The sequence below is a fragment of the Neolamprologus brichardi genome, chromosome 11 (genome assembly GCF_056152115.1).
Source record: "Neolamprologus brichardi isolate AB-2024 chromosome 11, ASM5615211v1, whole genome shotgun sequence".
NCBI classification, from domain to species: Eukaryota; Metazoa; Chordata; class Actinopteri; order Cichliformes; family Cichlidae; genus Neolamprologus; species Neolamprologus brichardi.
The window spans coordinates 26,927,075-26,948,122 of NC_142114.1; the positions used below are offsets into that span (position 1 = coordinate 26,927,075).

At 38.1% G+C, this 21,048-nt stretch overlaps 1 protein-coding gene and 3 non-coding genes across 4 annotated transcripts; 3 read left to right on the plus strand and 1 right to left on the minus strand.

The window, feature by feature from the left end:
• The first annotated feature begins 9,476 nt into the window (after window positions 1-9,476).
• On the plus strand, window positions 9,477-9,549 carry trnav-aac (transfer RNA valine (anticodon AAC)). The gene has a single exon. It is a non-coding gene; the product is annotated as a tRNA-Val (tRNA).
• Window positions 9,550-10,148: 599 nt separating this feature from the next.
• On the plus strand, window positions 10,149-10,221 carry trnav-cac (transfer RNA valine (anticodon CAC)). The gene has a single exon. It is a non-coding gene; the product is annotated as a tRNA-Val (tRNA).
• Window positions 10,222-10,918: 697 nt separating this feature from the next.
• On the plus strand, window positions 10,919-10,990 carry trnad-guc (transfer RNA aspartic acid (anticodon GUC)). Its single transcript has one exon. It is a non-coding gene; the product is annotated as a tRNA-Asp (tRNA).
• A 3,715-nt stretch (window positions 10,991-14,705) lies between these two features.
• On the minus strand, window positions 14,706-19,100 carry LOC118454242 (macrophage mannose receptor 1-like). Its single transcript, XM_087847835.1, has 6 exons — window positions 19,043-19,100; window positions 17,460-17,864; window positions 16,978-17,149; window positions 15,164-15,333; window positions 14,944-15,032; window positions 14,706-14,804 (listed from the first exon to the last, which is right to left on the minus strand). Exons 1-6 carry the CDS (start codon window positions 19,077-19,079, stop codon window positions 14,706-14,708), a joined length of 972 nt encoding a protein of 323 aa, XP_087703961.1. The 5' UTR covers window positions 19,080-19,100.
• Window positions 19,101-21,048: the final 1,948 nt, after the last annotated feature.

Genomic DNA, 21,048 nt, shown 5'->3' on the forward strand with positions numbered 1-21,048 from the left:
GTCGTATTGAGTGTTGCTAAATGGATAATAGCTGATCACTGGACTTAGCTCTAAACAGATGATCAAATTAGACATTAGGGAGATGTTTAGGGACGTTTAAAAGATTAAGACACTTTTCTCTGATTTGACGGTGGCCAACCATGTTTGATTTATTTATTCTTCAATGCTGGAAATAAACACACTAAATCCCATAAAAGCAACCTTACAATGTGATTACATCATGATTAGGAAAGTTAAGTTTAATAGATACATCAAACATTTCTAGTAATAAAACAAGCCAATGCATTGTGTAGCATATTTGTAGAGCAGTTTTCAAAAATAAGATTATACAAAGTGACTTATAAAACCTAAATGATTTCTTCTATAAAATACTACAATTATTCAAATCAAATGAGTGTTGTCTGTGCAGTGTAGTGTAAATGTATGAATAATGAAGGAAAATATGATAAAATGTTACGTCAAAATGTGAAAAGGTTACTTCTGACTAATTATTTTTGTTTTGTTTTCAGATTTAAATTCCAGGTTCATTCAACTATTGAACTGCAACAGTGGCACTCCAGGTTAAATCTAGGAACAGACTACTTTTAAAAATGAAATCATATATTTAAAAAGATTTAAATCCAACTCAAACAAACTCAAACTAATGGCTATTAATAGGTATATGACTAAGTTATTTAACTTTCCAATCATTTAGCCATAAAAAGAGTCAAAAGAAAAAATAATTCCACATGGCTTATTACTGCTTAATAATAAACCAAGAGATGTCACGTGGTTTCATTTATAAATAAAACCTTTGAAAAAACAAAATCTAGGAGAATTTGTTTATCAGTCACAAGGCACACACTTTTAAAGACAGGCTAAAAACATATGCAGTTACTACCATCAAGTTTTTTACTTAGTAAATCATTGTATTAATAAAGTATCCATGTGTCATTTACTTGACCTTTATCTACTAAATATATATTACAACAGAATTTCTTGACACAAACCATGTTACAAACAAACAAACCATAATTTATGATTTAGTAGTTTACCCAGTGAACGCAAGCCTCTGAATGTCGTCCTCCTTCATTAATATCTTCTGTGATCTTCCTCTTTTCCTCCTCCCAGGTCCATGTTCAACATCCTTTGTCTAGTATATGCACTATCACTACACACTTCCAAATGTAGCCATGCCACTCAAATTACATCTCGAAAAATATAAAAAAAATATGTGGATTGCACAACCCTGGACATTATATTTCTTCATTGCCATTTAGTACTTGTACAGCTGCTGTTATTGTTCTATATTTCTTCATATATTCTTATATATTTTCTATATTGTGTATTTGTGTGTTTTGTTGTACAGTTATTTTATTTTTAACTTTAATTTTTATATTTTATTTTATTCCTTCCTAGTTAAATTTACCCCTCATTTTAATTTTCATATTCATTTCCTATCCATAGTCTTTTTTTTTTAGGTCACGAGCAGTTGTCTAAGCATTTCACTGCATATCGTACTGTGTATGTGACAAATAAAATTTGAATTTGAATTTGAAAACACTCAACCTGAGCTGTGCCTCTGTTCCTCTATACTCAGTTCTAATGATGAAAATCTTAACATCGTCAGTTCTTAAAACTTAAAAATACAGAAAATATCTTTAACTTCAATTGGCTTTTAATGTTTTCACGACTGGGGCAGCAGCCGTGTGAAGCGTAGAAAGGAGGACTCAAATGCAGCACTTATTCAGATGCGAGTGTGATTTATTACAGTTTTTTCTGAATGCTTAAACCCTAACTGTGATTCTTAGAGCACAATTCCTAAAACTATTAATACTTATAGCAAAACCACTCACAGAGTTTCCAAAACTAAAAGCACAAACACTGCTTTGCACTCAGTTTGCCATTTTGTAACACACACTTTGCAAACCTGTAGCTACAATCCACTGCACAGCACTCTTTTTGCAGAACTGCAAACACAACTCACTGCTTTACACTCAATTTCCAAATGATCAACGTACTCCTAGCAAAACTATACACATTTAAGGCTATTATTTACACTATTTTGCCAACTGTCTGGCACACTGTCACATGTGAAAACTTTTTTAGATAATTAGTTCACTTTGCAATCAGCCTAAGCACTATAATACAGGTAAGCTCTGTGTGTGGAGTACAATGGAGGGAGCAGGAAGAGTGAGAAGTAGAGAAGGCCGAGGAAGAGGACGTGGAGGTGAAGAAGTAGGATGAAGAGGACGACAAGGACAAGGAGGAGCAAGAGGAGGATGAGGAGGGGGGAGAGGAGGACGAGGAGGGGGGGAGAGGAAGGGTAAGAAGAGTAAGAAATAGAATTGCTGATGACATCAGAGCTACAATAGTGGACCATGTAATCAACCATGGAATGACCCTGAGGGAAGCTGGCCGACGGGTTCAGCCTAACTCGCGCCGCTACAGGCATCATAAGGACATTTTGAAATGAGAATCAGTTAGTACAGTCACTTCGCACTAAGATTTGTAGCACTGCCATATGCCAATGAGGAACACAACAATACCATAGATGTAAAGATACTAAAATTGTTACTTTACAGAATTGCTAGATGACCAGATGCTGGGGGCAGAGGAAGCATGTTCACTGCAGACCAAGAAACCCATATAGTCAATATGGCGATTGCAAATAATCCTATACTTGGAAATAAACACTTGTGTTTGTTTTGATGTGTGTGAATAAACACCAGTACTTGAAGTTTGGATCCCTTTATGCTTACGGATCTATGACAAAAGTATGAGCTCAAACTGACATAGCCTACCTTGTGCACAGAGAACGCAAAAGCCAGATGTGTTTTTTATTCATACCATCAGTGTGTAGTTGGTGCATTGTGTGCTTATTAATATGATGGCTTGTGTTAACTGTTGGATACAAAAATACCATTTTTACAAAGGTGTGGAGAGTTAAGCAAGGGTTATTTGCTTTTACAAGAAAACTACAATGTTTTGCTGATTGGGTGAAAAGTTTTCTTATTAGTGTGTAGAGTTTTGCAAAAATAGCCAATAGTTACAAAAAATGTGCTCAAGCCATCAGAAAAAACTGTAAGAATACTGAACATAAAGTGGGGATGGCAAAACAGAACTAAGGATGAACTAAACTTGGAGAAACTAAACCAAAGAGTAGCAAACCTGAACATGGAGGGGATTCACGGAGAAATGCAGAGTACGCAGGGTGACACAGAGGATGAACACAGATGACGCGACCAGGAACAGAGGCAAACACACACTATAAATACACAGAGGGACACTGGGAAATCACACACAGGTGGGAGACACAGCTGGACCTGATTAACCTGACGAGACAGGGGAACACTAACACCAGGGACCAACAGAGGGAGCACAAACCCAGAAACCCAGTATCTAAAATCCCAAAACACAAACCATCCCAAAACAGCCCATACATAATAATGAAAATAATAACAATAAATACACCAAACACAAAATCACTGAGTCACGGACTCAGGATCATGACAAATGTATCATTTAAAAAGATTAAAAAAACAATACATCTGTAGCGTCTATCACCGCCTTGTGAAAATGGCACAGGGTATTTTAACATCTCATTAATTCCCTTGAAATATTCACGCATATTAACTCACAACTTTAAAATCTACCAAACTCTTTGCAGTAAATACTGACGTCTGCTAACTTTCACTCACATTGGGTGCAGGGTTAAACTATTTTAATATGCAAAATTTTACATTTCTGAAGTTTATTTAAGATGTTACTTTTTTGAAAAAAACCCGAACAGACAAATTACTTTTGAGCAGCTTCAATTGTCTTTAAATATTTTGTCACACTAAATTGTAAAAAAATAAATAAATAAAAATGTTTAACTTTTGCTCTTTACAGCTTTATGCAAAAGGCTTCAGAAATACAAACCCCTGCTGAGAGCACACACTGTACTTGCCACTATTTGCATATGCAAAACCTGACCTTACTACAATTTATATTTTGTGGTGTGTCTAATGTTATGTAACAGTATCAATCTTTGCACAGTGTTGCCTTTAAATTATTTATGTTTAAACAGCTTCAATACGTTTGCAGAAACACACCAGATTTCATTGATGACAGATGTGTTTTGTAGTTGATATTGTTAATACATCTGTGGGTATGTGAAATATTTGATATGCTACACGCAAGTTTTGATTCAAACTGGTCATTTGTATGTCAAATGACATCTGGATGCTACACACACTGAATGTTTTTGTAATTTGGAAAAAGAAAACATTTAAATTGTCTTTTAATAATTTAACATTTTTATTTTTGAATATATAGGTCTTTTAACTTGTAAATCACCAAACATTGTTAACCACGTTTCAGCATTTTTCTGTCAGTCAGTCAGACTAGAAATTAATTTTAGATGTAAGCGCAACATAATTAATTTCAGCTAACAAAACACAATAAAGCATGTGTCATCTGTGTATGGGCTGTTGGTTTATGATGCAGATGATTACATTTTAATATAATTATGTGATGAATTGTGAGAATGCAATGAACAATGTAAATATTACACGTTTTTGATGTTTTTTTTAAGTAAAAATGGTTGAAAATAGTAATAAAAACACATATCAGTAAATATTTATTTTTTTCTGAGATGTTATTAAAATTGCAAATGGTATTTTAACCATCTCATATATTCTTTGAATTTATAAAACTATATTCACACCGCCAGTTGATCACTCTTGAGATTGTAACCCTTTGAAGTAAGGTCTTGCTAAATTTGTGGAGCAGACAATGAGGCAATAAGTAATAATCGTGCAATCTACAATCAAATGATCTGTAACAATTTCAACAAGGGAAATAAAGATATAGTCACAAATGCAGTAGTGAATTGTCAATGCAGTCAAGACACAGACTCCAGCCTGTTCTGGCTAATATACACTGCTCTTCCCATTATTTTCATATTCAAAGTATGTCCTAGCTAAAATTTTAATTTTCTGGTTCATGATGTAACATGATTTATCAGTCACTGTTAAATGTTGCAATTTTATTATTGACGGTTGAAAGAGTTAATTTCTGTGTGTTTGTTGAAAAATACAGTGGGGCAAAAAAGTATTTAGACAGCCACCGATTGTGCAAGTTCCCCCACTTAAAATGATGACAGAGGTCAGTAATTTGCACCAGAGGTACACTTCAACTGTGAGAGACAGAATGTGAAAAAAAAATCCATGAATTCACATGGTAGGATTTGTAAAGAATTTATTCGTAAATCAGGGTGGAAAATAAGTATTTGGTCACCTCAAACAAGGAAAAACCCTGGCTCTCACAGACCTGTAACGTCTTCTGTAAGAAGCTTTTCTGTCCCCCACTCGTTACCTGTATGAATGGCACCTGTTTGACCTCATCATCTGTATAAAAGACACCTGTCCACAGCCTCAACCAGTCAGACTCCAAACTCCGCCATGGCCAAGACCAAAGAGCTTTCGAAGGACACCAGGAAAAGAATTGTAGACCTGCACCAGACTGGGAAGAGTGAATCTACAATAGGCAAGCAGCTTGGTGTGAAAAAATCAACTGTGGGAGCAATCATCAGAAAATGGAAGACATATAAGACCACTGATAATCTCCCTCGATCTGGGGCTCCACGCAAGATCTCATCCCGTGGGGTCAAAATGATCATGAGAACGGTGAGCAAAGATCCCAGAACCACACGGGGGGACCTGGTGAATGACCTGCAGAGAGCTGGGACCAAAGTAACAAAGGTCACCATCAGTAACACACTACAACGGCAGGGAATCAAATCCCGCAGTGCCAGACGTGTTCCGCTGCTGAAGCCAGTGCATGTCCAGGCCCGTCTGAAGTTTGCCAGAGAGCACATGGATGATACAGCAGAGGATTGGGAGAATGTCATGTGGTCAGATGAAACCAAAGTAGAACTTTTTGGTATAAACTCAACTCGTCGTGTTTGGAGGAAGAAGAATACTGAGTTGCATCCCAAGAACACCATACCTACTGTGAAGCATGGGGGTGGAAACATCATGCTATGGGGCTGTTTTTCTGCCAAGGGGACAGGACGACTGATCCGTGTTAAGGACAGAATGAATGGGGCCAAGTATCGTGAGATTTTGAGCCAAAACCTCCTTCCATCAGTGAGAACTTTGAAGATGAAACGAGGCTGGGTCTTCTAACATGACAATGATCCAAAACACACCGCCCGGGCAACAAAGGAGTGGCTCCGTAAGAAGCATTTGAAAGTCCTGGAGTGGCCTAGCCAGTCTCCAGACCTCAACCCCATAGAAAATCTGTGGCGGGAGTTGAAAGTCCGTGTTGCTCGGCGACAGCCCCAAAACATCACTGCTCTTGAGAAGATCTGCATGGAGGAATGGGCCAAAATACCAGCTACTGTGTGTGCAAACCTGGTAAAGACCTATAGTAAACGTTTGACCTCTGTTATTGCCAACAAAGGTTATGTTACAAAGTATTGAGTTGTATTTTTGTTATTGACCAAATACTTATTTTCCACCCTGATTTACGAATAAATTCTTTACAAATCCCACCATGTGAATTCATGGATTTTTTTTTTTTTTTTTTTTTTTTTTTTTTTTTTTTTTTCACATTCTGTCTCTCACAGTTGAAGTGTACCTCTGGTGCAAATTACTGACCTCTGTCATCATTTTAAGTGGGGGAACTTGCACAATCGGTGGCTGACTAAATACTTTTTTGCCCCACTGTATATCAGATATGAATTATTATTATTAATTATTTTAATCAAGGTCTTTTTATTGAAAGAGACTATTATACAATCACAACAACAAATTCAACATACAAGCAGAGGGGCATACTGCTTATAAACTGCCAGAATTAAAGGGGAAAAAGAAAGGGGGTAGGCAGGGTGACAAAAAATGTGACATTTATAGATGCGCACAATTGTACAGAGGCAGCTATTGTCCATCTTTCCATTTGTCAATAAATGTCAGAAACAGTTGCCAGGTAGTGTAGATGTTTGACGGAGCATCTCATCTTCTCCAGTTTAAGATACTGCATACCGTCTGTGATCCATTTTGAACATGAAGGAAGCGAGGAGTCTTTCCAATGTAACAGAACAAGTCTACTAGCTAACAGATTACAAAAGCTATCATTTTCAACTTATATTTATTCCCCTGTGGGAAGGTACCAAACAGACCAATAAAGGGACATGGATCAAATGGCTTTCCTAAAATGTTTTGAAAGAGTAGAGAAAACTAATTGCCGAAACTGATGAAGCATTGAACATGTCCAGACTATATGTAGAAGGGTGGCTGGAGCCTACTTACAATTATCACAGGTAGGATCCAGATCTGGTTCTAAGTCTGGACAATTTGGTCTTTGACCAGTGTAGTCGATGTACAATTTTAAACTGAATAACAGGATGACTTTGGCAAATTGAAGATGAATAAATCCTTATTACAATTTTCAGCCAGTCATACCCTGAGATTTCAACATTTAAATCCTTTTCCCACTTTCCCACAGATGATTAAGAGTGGTTGAGCTGTGTTGGATTAGTTTATTATAAATGTTACCAATAATTTGGTGATGATCAAATGCGACTTTAAAAATATCCTCTAGCATTGAGACAGGTGGACGAGAGGGGAAGCAATTTGTATGTGAGGATACAAAGTTTCGTAATTGTACATATCTTTAAAAAAAATTGATTTGGGTATGGAAAACCTGTTTACCAGCTGCTCGAAAGAGGCAAATTTGTTGCTTATATAAAGGTCTTGTAATGACATAATACCATTTTTACACCAAACCTGAAAGCCTCCACCTGACAAGGAGGGAGCAAGCATATGGTTTCCAGTAATTGGTGTAAAAAGAGAAAGACGATCTTAACATGAAATTTCCCACTCGTGGGACTAATAAAGGTATCTTATCTTATCTTAACTGATTCCAAAAATGAATTGAGTTTATCACAACTGGATTAGAAGTATAATGAGAGACTGACCTAACTGAAGGGAGTTTGCCACACAGCAATGCCCGCAGAGACACCTGTCCACAGGATAAGTTCTCTAGCCAGCATGGAACAACTAAATGATCAATGACATGCATCCAGTGGAGCAGTAGCCTTGGCAACAGGTTCATTTAAATTTTTTTAATCCTCCCGAAGAGGAAGAGGGATAATAAGTTCAAGCAATGGATGACCTTTTTCAGAGTATCCAACATTGGTTGGTAGTTTGCTTTATAGAGATCTTTGTAACAGCTGGAGATCCAGATTCTGAGGTAATTAAACTTCTTATTATTGATTTTGAATGGTATTAGATTAAATGGGATATTTTTTGCAGCTGAGTTGATTGAGGTGAATTCATTTTTCTAAGGATTTATTCTGTTGCCAGACATTGAACCAAACCTTTGCAGAGTGCTTAGTAGTTTTGAGGTGTTTAGGGTGGGGTCAATTATAAAAAGCAACAGATCATCTGAGTAAAGTGAAACTTTGTATTTCTGGCCTCCTCTGACAACTCCCGTGATACTGGTATCTTGCCATATCGCTGATGCTAAAGGCGATGACAAACAAAAGTGGAGATAGGGGGCAATCTTGCCTACTTCCCATATGGAGTTTAACTCATGATATGAATCTGAAAAGCCACATTTTCTCAAAATATAGAAAAGGTAGTCCCACTCCACCCGATCAAAGGCCTTGTCAGCATCAAGTGACAGTAGGGGTTCAGGTGTACTGGTAAGCGTTCTGGTAAGTTCTCTGTCAAACACCCATAAAACTGTAGTTCCTGGTAAAGTGATGGGGATTTTTACATGGCCGACGACAATTTGTGTGTCATATCTGCTGCGAAGCCCACCTTGACGTGTCCCCGACAGAGCCTTGCAGGTCCTCGTTAGTATAGTGGACAGTATCTCCACCTGTCATGCGGAAAACAGGGGTTCGATTCCCCGACGGGGAGTGAGCAGTCTCCTTCTCTGCTCTGCCTTTTACCTGGAATGACCACACACCCGTTAATCGCACGCTACGTGCATTTTTTTGCACAGAGTCCATCATTCAAAAAGACCCTGTGGAATTTCTCCACCACATCCTAGTCAATCTAACAATCTAGTCCTATAATGGCTTTGAAAAAACATCAATTCCACCTGTGCACTCACAAGTCAAAAATGTCTTCTAGGCAAGAGCTCCCATGAGAAGAGAAGCTAGTCCAAGAGAACTCTGCTTGTCCAACGTTTTCTTTGCTTTACTTGCGTCCCTATTAACAAATAAGTCTCTTGGGTTTGTCTTCTGTAGGTTGTGTGCTAGCCGGACAAAGAACATCAAAGAGCTTGTCAACAAGAAGATCAGCTCCCATTTGAAGAGATGCTATCTCGAGATCACAATTTGGATTGTCAATATAACCATAAATGGGGGAATGCTTGAAAAATGACACAAATGGGAGTTCCCCCGCTTCTCACTAGTCCTACATGATCTGTCATAAAAGTCCTCAAATGTAAGAAGGCATCGAAATGCCCCTCTAATGACGAGAGGGCATGCACGCTCCGTTTCCGTAGTGTAGTGGTTATCACGTTCGCCTAACACGCAAAAGGTCCCTGGTCCGAAACCAGGCGGAAACATGCTTCTTTGTTTCCCGATACAAAAGTGTCTGCCTGCAGGCATTGCTTTATCTTATGGGGTTGTACTGCTGTTTGGGACACAGAGGAGAGAAAGTACTCAAATCTTGTACAGGGCTCTGACGCTTGTAACCTTTGGATGCTCATGTTGCTAAAAAGTTGTCTATAGCCCAAATTTCAGGAAATTTCACACAAATCAACATGTCTCCAGTCACCATATTCACTGAAGATGCAGGCACAGACTAAGCTCTTGGAAATGAGTGGCTCTAGCTGGCCTGCACAGGACTTGGGCCTATTTTCAGCCAATGCACAACGCGATCAAACGCATGGCCTCTTTAGGCAACAGTTCTGCTGCTCGAGGTTCTGGGGTTCTTAGGGCAGCATATGTCGAGCTGCGCTTGCTTCAGAGAACTCCTAAATGTCAAAAGTTTAAGTGAGCCTAACATCGAGACTATAGTTCAGATTCCTTGCTAGCGAGCGTCTGTCTCTTCTCCATGGTTCCTTCCGTTCAAGGGCATGATAGTAACATGCCATCAGATTTGTCAGATTGGTCAGATTACTGATTAAGACACATTCCAAAGCCAAGCGAGCCATCGCTCACCGTTTCCGTAGTGTAGTGGTTATCACATTCGCCTCACACGCGAAAGGTCCCCGGTCCGAAACCGGGCGGAAACATGGGTCTTTTGCTTCTTTGGTCACAAGGGAATTGATGTTCACTGTTTAGACAACTCTGCTTGTCCAGCATTTTCTCTGTTTTACTTGCGTCCCTATTGAGAAATAAGACTCCTAGTTTTGTCTTCTGTCGGTTGTGTGCTAGCCAAGCAAAGGACATCAAAGAGCTTGTCAACCACAAGCTCGGGGCCTTCAGTGGTGGCAACAGAGTTAGAAGTGAGAAGAGTACAAGGGGAATTGTTGCCTTGAGTCAAGATGGCCAATGAAAGATACAGCAGGACACTGAAGTGGAAAGTGCAGTACAAGAGCATGAGCGAGGTTGGGTGCGGCATGAAGACCACGCGCAGATGGGATCAGCCAACAGAAGACGAGTGGAATTGACTGGGCCACTAACTTGTTCTATAAGTAATTAGACTCTCATGCTAGCGTGTGCTAATGCTTATGCAACTGCGGAGCAAAGGGCTAGAAAGCCAAATGAGGCTCCACTGAGACTTGAATTCATATCACTGGATTCAAAGTCCAGAGTGCTAACCGTTACACCATGGAACCCTCCTGCAAGCAGAAAAAAGTTCTCTGTCAAACACCCATAAAACTGTAGTTCCTGGTAAAGTGATGGGGATTTTTACATGGCCGACGACAATTTGTGTGTCATACCTGCTGCGAATCCCACCTTGACGTGTCCCCGACAGTGCCTTGCAGGTCCTCGTTAGTATAGTGGACAGTATGTCCGCCTGTCACGCGGAAGACCGGGGTTCGATTCCCCGACGGGGAGTGAGCAGTCTCCTTCTCTGCTCTGCCTTTTACCTGGAATGACCACACACCCGTTAAAGGATCACTAACTTCCTGACGGACAGGAAGCAGCATGTGAGGCTGGGAAAGAATGTCTTGGACTCCCAGACCATCAGCACTGGCTCCCCTCAGGGCTTTGTTCTTTCTCCTCTGCTCTTCTCCCTGTACACTAACTGCTGCACCTCCACCCACCAGTCTTTCAAGCTAATCAAGTTTTCAGATGACACCACCGTTATTGGACTCATCTCGGACGGGGATGAGTATGCCTACAGGAGGGAGGTTGAACGTCTGGTGTCCTGGTGCAGCCACAACAACCTGGTGCTGAATGTCCAGAAGACAGTGGAGATTATTGTGGACTTCAGGAAGCACACAAATCTGACCTCTGACCTCTCTTATGTCTGATGTCTGGATTGTATTCTTGAACAAGCAAAGCCCATCTTATCAATCTCTGGTTGTGGTTGTACATGCACTTCAGAAATACCAAAGGGTTATGGTCGGTATACACCATAACAGGAGTTGCGGTGGATCTTACATAAACATCAAAATGGTTAACGTTTCTTTCTCAATGGTGGAGTAGTTAAGTTGGTGAGGCTTGAACTTAGCTGAGAAGTAGGCAACTTGGTGACTGATGCCATCTGCTCCATCGTGTAGCAGTACTGCTACACGTTGAAGGCCTTGCTGAAACCTGGAGCCAGTAAAGGGGCACTGCAAAGGAGAGACTTGGCACAGTTAAATACATGTTGACACTCTGCATTTGTACTGCACAAATGACTTATAGGAGCCACTACTGTCGACAAATTCTGGCAGAAACTGCTATAGTAACCCACTAGACCCAAGAATAACCTGAGCTCTCGTATTGTGGTGGGCATTTAATTTATTTTGCCTGAAATGCCAGAATCTCAGGTTAAACCTCACAAAATTTCAGCAACCACCAAACAGCTAGATGTCGTCTTTCTCACCCGACGGCACGGACAGCTCACTGATTCTGATGTTTCGGTGGGTCCGTGCTTTGTGTTTAGGGCTAGATTCTGAAGCTGTAGGTTTTATCTCTCGCTCTCTCTCACTCTCGCTCTCTCTCGCTCTCAAGGAATAAAAATGTATGGTCTCCTTATAGTAAAACATGACATCCATGGGTATTTTTGTTCTCTATGGTTATTCCCAGACGATGTAACAAAGCTGTCACAGCTGCAACAGCAGATGTCTGGGGTTGTGGTAAGGGCCGAAAACACAGGCACTGACGTAGATGTGAGGGAGAGTGAGCTTTATTTTTTGAGGTGAACAGGATAAAGAGAAACCTAAACTGAGAAAACTAACCTGAAACCTACATGCAGTGGAAACACAGGGCAATAACACAGACCAGCAACAAGCAGGAGAAAACACAGGGCTTATATACTCACAAGAGCAATCAGGGAATGGGATACAGGAGAGCAACACAGCTGGGAGAAATCAGAGCTGATGAGACAGGGGAAACGTAAACTGAACACACTGACATTAGACAAGGCAGCTTCAAAGTAAAATAGGAAATACAACAGGTATGCACAGACACAAACTTAACACAAGATATGTCAACAGGGAGGGAACACAAAGATGTGGGACCAGGGCAGGCACAGAGACACAGAACAAAAGGAGCTCGAAATACAAAACAGAAACAAAACCTGAGAGCAAGAAATTCCCAACAAGAATGAATCTAAAACACAAGATAATAATCAAAACCAAAACCAATGAGTCCACAGACTCAGGACCATGACAAAAGCAATAATAAGAATTAAATTTGACTCGGCTGTTGCTGAGAACTTTTGTAAGTTAAAACTTCAAAGAACAGTCAATTAAAAATATTTACACTTAAAGTTAACATCTGAAAACTGGAGAAGTGGAGAACAAAAGAACGGCAGGACTTGATACTGTCAATGAGAGATGAATAGTATCTGAAATATATGTTCTTAAGAAGTGGGGAAAAATGCAGTTAAGACCTGAAATAGGACCTGAGATCATCTGGCCCTTCAGTTGATCCACTGACTATTCACTGAAATCTCATAAAAATGGTTTTCAGGGAAGTGTGGTTGTCAGTATCAAGAAGCCATTCTTAAGGAATGGAAGTATACGGAGGAGGTGAGTATAGAAGTAGAACAATGAGTTTCTACAGCCATGATGGAAGGTTGGGTTGTTTTGTGTTTTTGTTTGTTTTTTTTTTGTTGTTGTTGTTTTGTGGTGTTGGTAATAATACTTTTTCTTTTCTTTTACTGTTTCACAAAGGGCTAAAAGGTCATTGAAAATTTTTGAAAAATGTATTCAAGCAATTTGGCAGGACAAAGCAAAAGCAGAATTAAAAACAAGAATAATCACAAAATAATAATGAAATCACATCAGTTATACTATGTAATTAACCTACTCAGGGTGCATTGAATATTCAATCCTTCAGGAGTACAAAGAGACCCCAAACCTTCTTAATATTGGGAGAAGCAGCAAGAAGCTTGGAAAGCTGATATTCAGCCAGGGGTCTCTTTACCCCAAGTTACTCGACAAGCATTACTTCATGTTATAGTGTTATTTGTCATCATAGTGATTAGTTTACCAGACCGATTACCTACAGACTATTTACTGACATTCAAATAGTAAATTCAGCCCCACAATTTTAAAACAATTTTATTGCAACGATACAAATTCCTCAAACATCAACAATGAATATAATAACCTTTTTGTGTTTACTGTCAACTATTTCTTTTAATTTATATAACACATTTATATAGGGGACAATATTAAATAACAGCAACATATCATCATCTCTTTGATAATGTGGCAAAATTTAAGGCATATGTTGCATATATAGTGCCATGAAAAACTAATTTCCCCCTTTTTTTTCATTCCTTAGTTTTTTGCATATTTCCCACACTTAAATATTTTGCACAATTAATTTTTAATTTTAGACAAAGTACATCCAGCTATGAAGGTTCAAAGGACTGTTTTTAAATTAACTTGATTATCCACAAATGGAGAAAACTGAACAGTGGTGAAACTTCCCAGGCATGGCTGGCCTACCGGAATTACTCCAAAAGTGCATTGTCCCAATATGTCCCAAGGAGAGAACCACTACTCACTACTCACAACACACCGCATTTGCTACAAAAAATGTTAATCCCCAAAACCTTTGAAAAATATTATTTGGACTAATGAGTTAAAAGTTTAACATTTTGGAAGATTTTCACCGTGCTATGCCAAGTGAAAAGCTGTTCAAGCTGTTCCCACCACTAACACATGACCCTACACTGTGTTCAAAGCATCATTCCATGTTTGCACTGATCACCACCTGCACTCATGTATAAATCTATCTACTTAGCACTTTTAATTTTTATTTTTATGTTTATTTAAGCATTGTCTGACAGTATGTTTTGCACTAAGTACCACAGCAATTTCCTAATGTTGTAAACCTGCTCAACATTTGGCAATAAAACTCATTCTGATTCTGAAAAGAACATCACATCAACAAAAATAGTGCTGCTAGTGTAATCCTTTGGGGCTGCTTTTCTCCTTTGGTATCTGAATGACTTTTTGTAGTTTAAAATTGGGGAAAAAAAATAAATAATTTTTCTAAAAAATTTAAAAATCCTGAAGGAGAATATCTGGCCATCAATTTCTGTCCTGAATCTTAAGCACACTTGGGTTACAAAGCTGAGCAGTGATCCAAAACACACCTAGTTCCTCTAAGTTTCTCTGTTTTCCTCATTCTCTTGTTTCTTGGGTTGAATCTTCCACTGCAGTTTGAAATCAGTCAATCCTTGATTTGTTAGCTTGGCTCCTAGCTGTGACAGAATAGAAAGAGAAGTAGGTGGTTTCATCATTTTATTGAAGCTGTCTGTCAGTATATTTATCCATTGCTTTTTCTTTGTAGTTTGTTTGCTTTACTTGAAATTTTTCCAGAAGCAAAAACAAAAATTTTACCTGTTGGAGTATCTGGACATTAATTGCAGAGTCAGTTAAGTCAACATCAGTCAAAAACTTAATCTTCACTGTCGTCCTCAACTTTGCAACTTAGCAGGAAACATGTAACCAAAAAATAAAAGTAAGTTTTGACAAACTGAGAAACAGGAGTTGTTGTTAGTCAGGGTATGTTTTTTTGTTTGTTTGTTTATTTGTTTTGCGTGTGTTATTGAACATTTACCTTGATGGCAAATGAAAACACAATTCTTTGTACATATGTCGTCATCCCACTTGTGGAGGTTATTCTCCACCACACAATGCTGGTTACCTTGAGGGTCATTTGGGCTGGAACTTTGCCAGTGTTTAAAGGAGCTCTGACTCTTGTCAGACCAGGTCCATGGCACTCTGTACCAGGGGCGATTCTAGGATCAGAGCTTTGGGGGTGCTAAGCACCCAGAGAGCTGCCCAGCCAGGCAAGATAAACTTTACACGTCACAATGAGACTTCTTCCCTGTCTCTGTCACTTCCTGCATCCTTAAATGTCTCCAGTTGTCCCAAGATCTCTATAACTGTGTCCTTGGTGCATTTAAACCCCTGTTCCTCCCTGTCCTCATCGTCTGTTGTCTTTGTCTCCGTTATCAGTCATCATAATTTTACCATCTCTGTGCAAGTCTGCAAATTTATTTATTAAATCATAAGATTCTTAAATTTATCAAGTTTCTCTGTGCCTGGGTCCTCGTCACAAAACATGACATCACTGTTTTGTACATTTTAACACAACAGTAGAGTTGTGGCTGAACCACATAAAAATATATCATTAATTTTAACCTCCCCAATCCATTATAATGTTATGTTGGAATGTTGTTAAAAAGGGTCTAAAATGTTTCAACCCAGTTTGTTTAGCAGATTCTGTATAGCAGCTTTAATATGGGGAGAACACAACTTCCAGATTGTATGAATAAAATCTTTTCTTTTTCTTTTTGTCAGTTTAATAGTTTCTGTTGTGCCTGTCACTGTTCTCTGTCTGTTTTCTTACCTGGTTCTTCCTGTCTTTGTACTTTCTCCTCACATTCCCCTCTTTCCTCTCTCCCTCTTTGGACTGACAATCATACATAAATAGATTGTATTCAATTAGATGAAAATTTGCATTAATATGGAAAAATACTATTAAGATCACTAACAAAAAGTCCCCTCTCAGTGTACTTTCAACCAAAAGGCAAATAACCAAACCACATGAACATCTAATAAAAGATATACACATTGAAACACTGATCCAACATTATTCTTGATTGATGGATCATTTGATTTTACACTTTTACCTGAATGTGGCTCCTTTTAAAAGAACAAACAAACAACTTCCTTATATCCATTATGAACCTGGCTGTCTCTCTGTACACAAACGCGCGCGCACACACACGCAGACACAGCAGGTGTTCTAAGGTTAATGGGCATTCAGTCAGTTAGTATCCATTTCTAACAGGACAGTGGTAACAACAGCAGGCTGCGGACAGTTTTAGATTTTAAATGGGTTATATAAATTTCAATGGGAGCAACACGAGGGTCAAATGTCGCTGATTTTACTACAGAGCAGGGCGGATTATAGGGTAGCAAACATCGTGGGAAAACACGTTTTCAACACTGCAGGTTACCTGGTGTAATGTTTTTCAGCTAAAAAGAAACATAGTCTGACTCCTACCTAACTATATAAAGAGTAACTGAAGGTTAAATGCAGCTAATATGTCCTGTTTTAAGCCAGATGCTCACACCTCCGCTCTGCTGCGTCTCAGCCACCATCGCTCTGGTAGCAACGGCGCTAGAGCCAGAGTAGGGGAGCTGGAACAAACCATTTTGGGAGGGGGGAGGGGTTATGTATACTTTTGTTGTTAAAATCTTACGTCTCAACCAAGTACTGAATGCTTTTTATATTTTTAGTAGTGTGTCACACAAACAGCAAATATTGTCAAAAAAAGGAAGAAATCTTTGGGGGTGCTTTGATTCATTTTGGGGGTGCTGAAGCACCCCCAAAAATGGGCTAAAATCGCCCCTGCTCTGTACAGACCGATCCAAATGTCGTTGCTGTTTGGTTTTACTGAATTGACCTCAGCGTTCTCTTCACTGTTTTCGATCACTGCCAAGTCCATGCTTAGTTTTATGCAGTATTCTCGAGCAGAGGGCCATGTTTTTGTAATAGAGATGTACATGTAGTTTTTCTTGTTTTGCTGTGTAACTGCAGCAGATAGAAAATAAGCCAGTGAGCGGGAAAGAAAGTGTTTAAGCATTCAAGTAATCATGGCAGATGACAGATGATTCTGAATTTATTATGGATATCAAATAGTTAACATTGTAAAGGAAAGAGTAAAAATTTTGGATAATCAATTTAATGTTTTCAAATCACTACTCAAACTTTTTGAGCTAGGGGTTTTCTTATATTTTATACAACAAATCTTCAGTGATGTTTTCTGTGAAATCTACTAGTAAAAAATGCAGGTTAAGTCATTAGTGAGGTCAGAAACCCATGAATGAAAATATTTTCTTACCATTGTAGCAAACGAAGCTTCTGCTTTCGCCACAGTTTTTATCAAACCACTTTCCATCAAGACCCATTATTACACAAGTTTCATTTGCATGATAATTATCTGGATTGGTATAGTACCAGTTGTTGTAAACAGTTTTGCTCATTTCACCAGTTACTGCCCATCTCCAGGAGTTGGTGTCATTGCCTAGCGTATTCTTCCAGGATTTGGGATCATCCTGCAGTCCAATCCATGCACAGTCGTAGGAAAAAGTTGAATTTAGCCTGCTTATATCATCCATGTTTTCGAAGGTGGCCAGGTCTGTGTACTTCTCTCTGCAGTATTGTTGAGCATCGTTCCAGCTCATTCTTTTGTCAACGTAGTAGTAGTTACGAGAAGGGAACTTTGAGCAGAAGCAGAGACTAAACCCTAACATTGGTAATAGATAGTATAAGTAGTATTAAGTTAATTATTTGCATAATACACACAAGAAAAGGATAAACAAACATTAAAGAGCCCTTAGTGCGATTTTTGTAACTACATTTACAGGCTACACAGGGGTACCAGTCTACTAATATAAAAACAAGGAGGCCAGTAATGTTGCAGTAATGTCCAAATATTATAAGATCAATATTGAATTTAATATTTGCCAGTGAATTGCCATATCCTAGCATATTTTACTTTGTTGCTGGGGTCATAACTACTGGATTACTTGAAGATAAAACAATAATTCAGGTTTATTTCAACCATGGCATATTTTCCTATTTAGTCAGAAAGCTAACATTCAGTTTTAGACTTTAGCAACTCAGCGCTGAGTTGCTCCTGCAAACTTGATTTCGGTCTCTTTTATTCCAGTTCAAATAACAATGGCCAACACTGTAACACCGTGAGGAATCATGAAATCATTTTTCACCAGTATATGTCCTTCTGTGTGCATATTAAACAAATATATTGGAATGCTTTCTTGCATTTACACAATATCTCTTCATAACCTTCAGCTGATTCAAAATGCTGAAGCAAGAGTAGTGACAAGGACTATAAAAAGAGACAATGTTTCCCCCATATGGGCTTAATTGACGTGCAAGCTAAATTGAAAACAGTTTTTATTTTTAGTTGCATGAAAGCACTCCAACAAGCCACTTTTCTATGTAGGTAGCTGAATAACTTAAGTAACATTTTACCTTTAATGTAAGTTCCCCATAAAAGTAATGTTACTCAACTCGTGGTTATGTGTGCTCTGCTGGTCTCCATTGAAACAGACACATGGAGGAGAGCAGATGCTCATAAAATACTAGAAGAGAGACGTAAAGTTCTTGTTCATGGAAACTTATGAGTGAAAGTTGAGGCAGTGTCTGCATGGGAGTAGCTCATGTTATGCACAGAGTCAAAATTATAGCTTTAGATTTATATATTTAATTTTGAGGAATAGAGATCATTTGTAGGGGTTCATTCAATGCCTCTTTGCACCTCCTCAAAGTTTTAATAAAATGAAACATAAGATTTTTTTGACACACTGTTTTTGAGGTAATGGAAAATGTCCTGTGGCTTCTTTTTCAACTTTACAATTCAAATCACACATTTCCATTATGCATATTTGGGGATCTTACCAAAGAGAAGGAGAGTCAGTTTTGGGACACAGCCCATTTCTGATTTCACTGGAGAGAGGAGGAATATAGGTCAACACAAATAAAAACGAAAAACAAACAAAAAAAACCAACAACTTTAAAGCCACTTTTCATTATATCTGTTCCCGGTTTACTATGATGTGTTAATCCACAAAAGAATGACATAGCATGCTTTTGAGAATGAGAATAAAGTCAGAAAATAATGACTTTAAATGTTTTCTTTGGGAATATATAAAAAAGAACATAATATGAGAACACACTACATTACTTAATTAAATAGTAAGAAATAAATGTTTAAAAATTACAGGAAAAGTTGTTCTAACAGTCTTATTGCCCAGACAAATAATTTATTTACTTATTTTACTCTAGACAAAAGAAAAAGAACAGAATTTCTATAGTAGCTTGTGGAAAAAAATAGAAACTTTCCTGTCATTTAATTGTTTATCTATTACTTCATTATGTCGATTACTTTAAAGAGTCCAAAATTTAAACCTGTCACATTTTTGAAAGATGTCAGTTAGGCTGGATTGGAGCTTCTGGCCCCCAGGCCTTACACGTCTTACACGTCTCCCTTAGCCTCACAGACAGGTTTTTTGGGGGGGTTTTGGTGTGGCAGCTACTTCAACCATTATCCCTGCCACACCAATTTTCTCCACAAAGAGCAAGATCAGTCTTAATCATGCAACTTTTCATTAGTTTTAACGTTGTTACTGATTAGTGTAAGTTTGTATTGTATTGATGAGGTTTTTTTCAATAGAAATAACTCAAATTCTGGAAATATAAAGATATACTTACAAGTTTGGTCAATACTGTTTTAAGGTTGAGATCTGAATGGTCCACATATGAATGCAGGCAATGAATTTACCACCCTTTAAATGGTTAGTCTTGGACCTTATTTTCATATGTAAATAATAAGACAAGTCCTCTAGGGGTGGTAACACACATCCAATAAGTCACTACACTACAGACCAAAAGTGATACTGTGTACAAGAAGTAGATGAGCAGACTCTACTTTCTGACAAAGCTTGGATCATTTACCGAGTGCAACAAGATGTTGGAAAGCTTCAATCACTGCGTGGTAGGAAATAGGATTGTCACAATACTAGGATTTCAAACCCCATGGTGATACGTGGGAAAATATTCAATACCATTTTGAATACCATGGGGAAAATTTTGAGCCCATCCTGTAACAACAGAAGCAACGACAGTGAAGTTAGATCACCAAAAAGTTAACTAAATAATTATTTAAGTTTTGAGGTTTCATTTTACATAATTGTATTAGAGATAGTGAAGCTGAAAAATATTTTAAAACCTGCTAATAAACAAATGGTACAACAACTTAAACAGTCTAAGGAGCTTGGAAAGAAAAGCGTCTGACTTCTTTAAGTTGCTTGAAGACGTTTCACCTCTCATCTGAGAAACTTCTTCAGTTCTAAGGTCAAATGGTGGAGAGTCCCAGATTTAAGCCCTATGGGAGAGTCCCCCCAAGAGGACCAATGGATCCCCTAATGGTCCTCTATCTAATCACACAGGATGATTAGATTAATTTAATATGATTCCAGTAAGTTGCCATAATAAAAAAAGAATTAATTTATTAAACAATACATAAAACCTGTTTCTCATTTGTATTCATTGTTAAATTTGAAGAAAAGGCTGCCATGACAAACTGTAAATGTAAATGATGTGTAGTTGTGCCAGGAAAGTGTCCTTGATTTATGATTTCTTTTTTTTAATATATATATATATCCTCTTTATTTACATCTGATTTAAAGGGTCTATTACAGTAGTTCCCTCACATGTTTTACATGGGATTTATCAGCACATATTATTTATAATAAAGAACCGATCAAATTTAATAACTGATATAGCTCATTAGACTTTACATTCACTTTCATGCTCAACAGAGTTTTCATTTATTTGTAAATAAATTTGTACACAAAAACAAAACATTTCAGAATAAATTGAAATCTGAAAAATATTTTGTTTTT

What these genes read in the sequence shown, in the direction of transcription:
- LOC118454242 (XM_087847835.1), bottom strand. Translation starts at nt 19,079, where the DNA reads ATGGGCTGTGTCCCAAAACTGACTCTCCTTCTCTTTG. An exon ending in ACTGACTCTCCTTCTCTTTG is followed by an intron (nt 17,865 to 19,042) that starts GTAAGATCCCCA and finishes TACCAATGTTAG; the next exon opens with GGTTTAGTCTCTGCTTCTGC. An exon ending in TGTTTTCATTTGCCATCAAG is followed by an intron (nt 15,033 to 15,163) that starts GTAAATGTTCAA and finishes TTTCCTGCTAAG; the next exon opens with TTGCAAAGTTGAGGACGACA.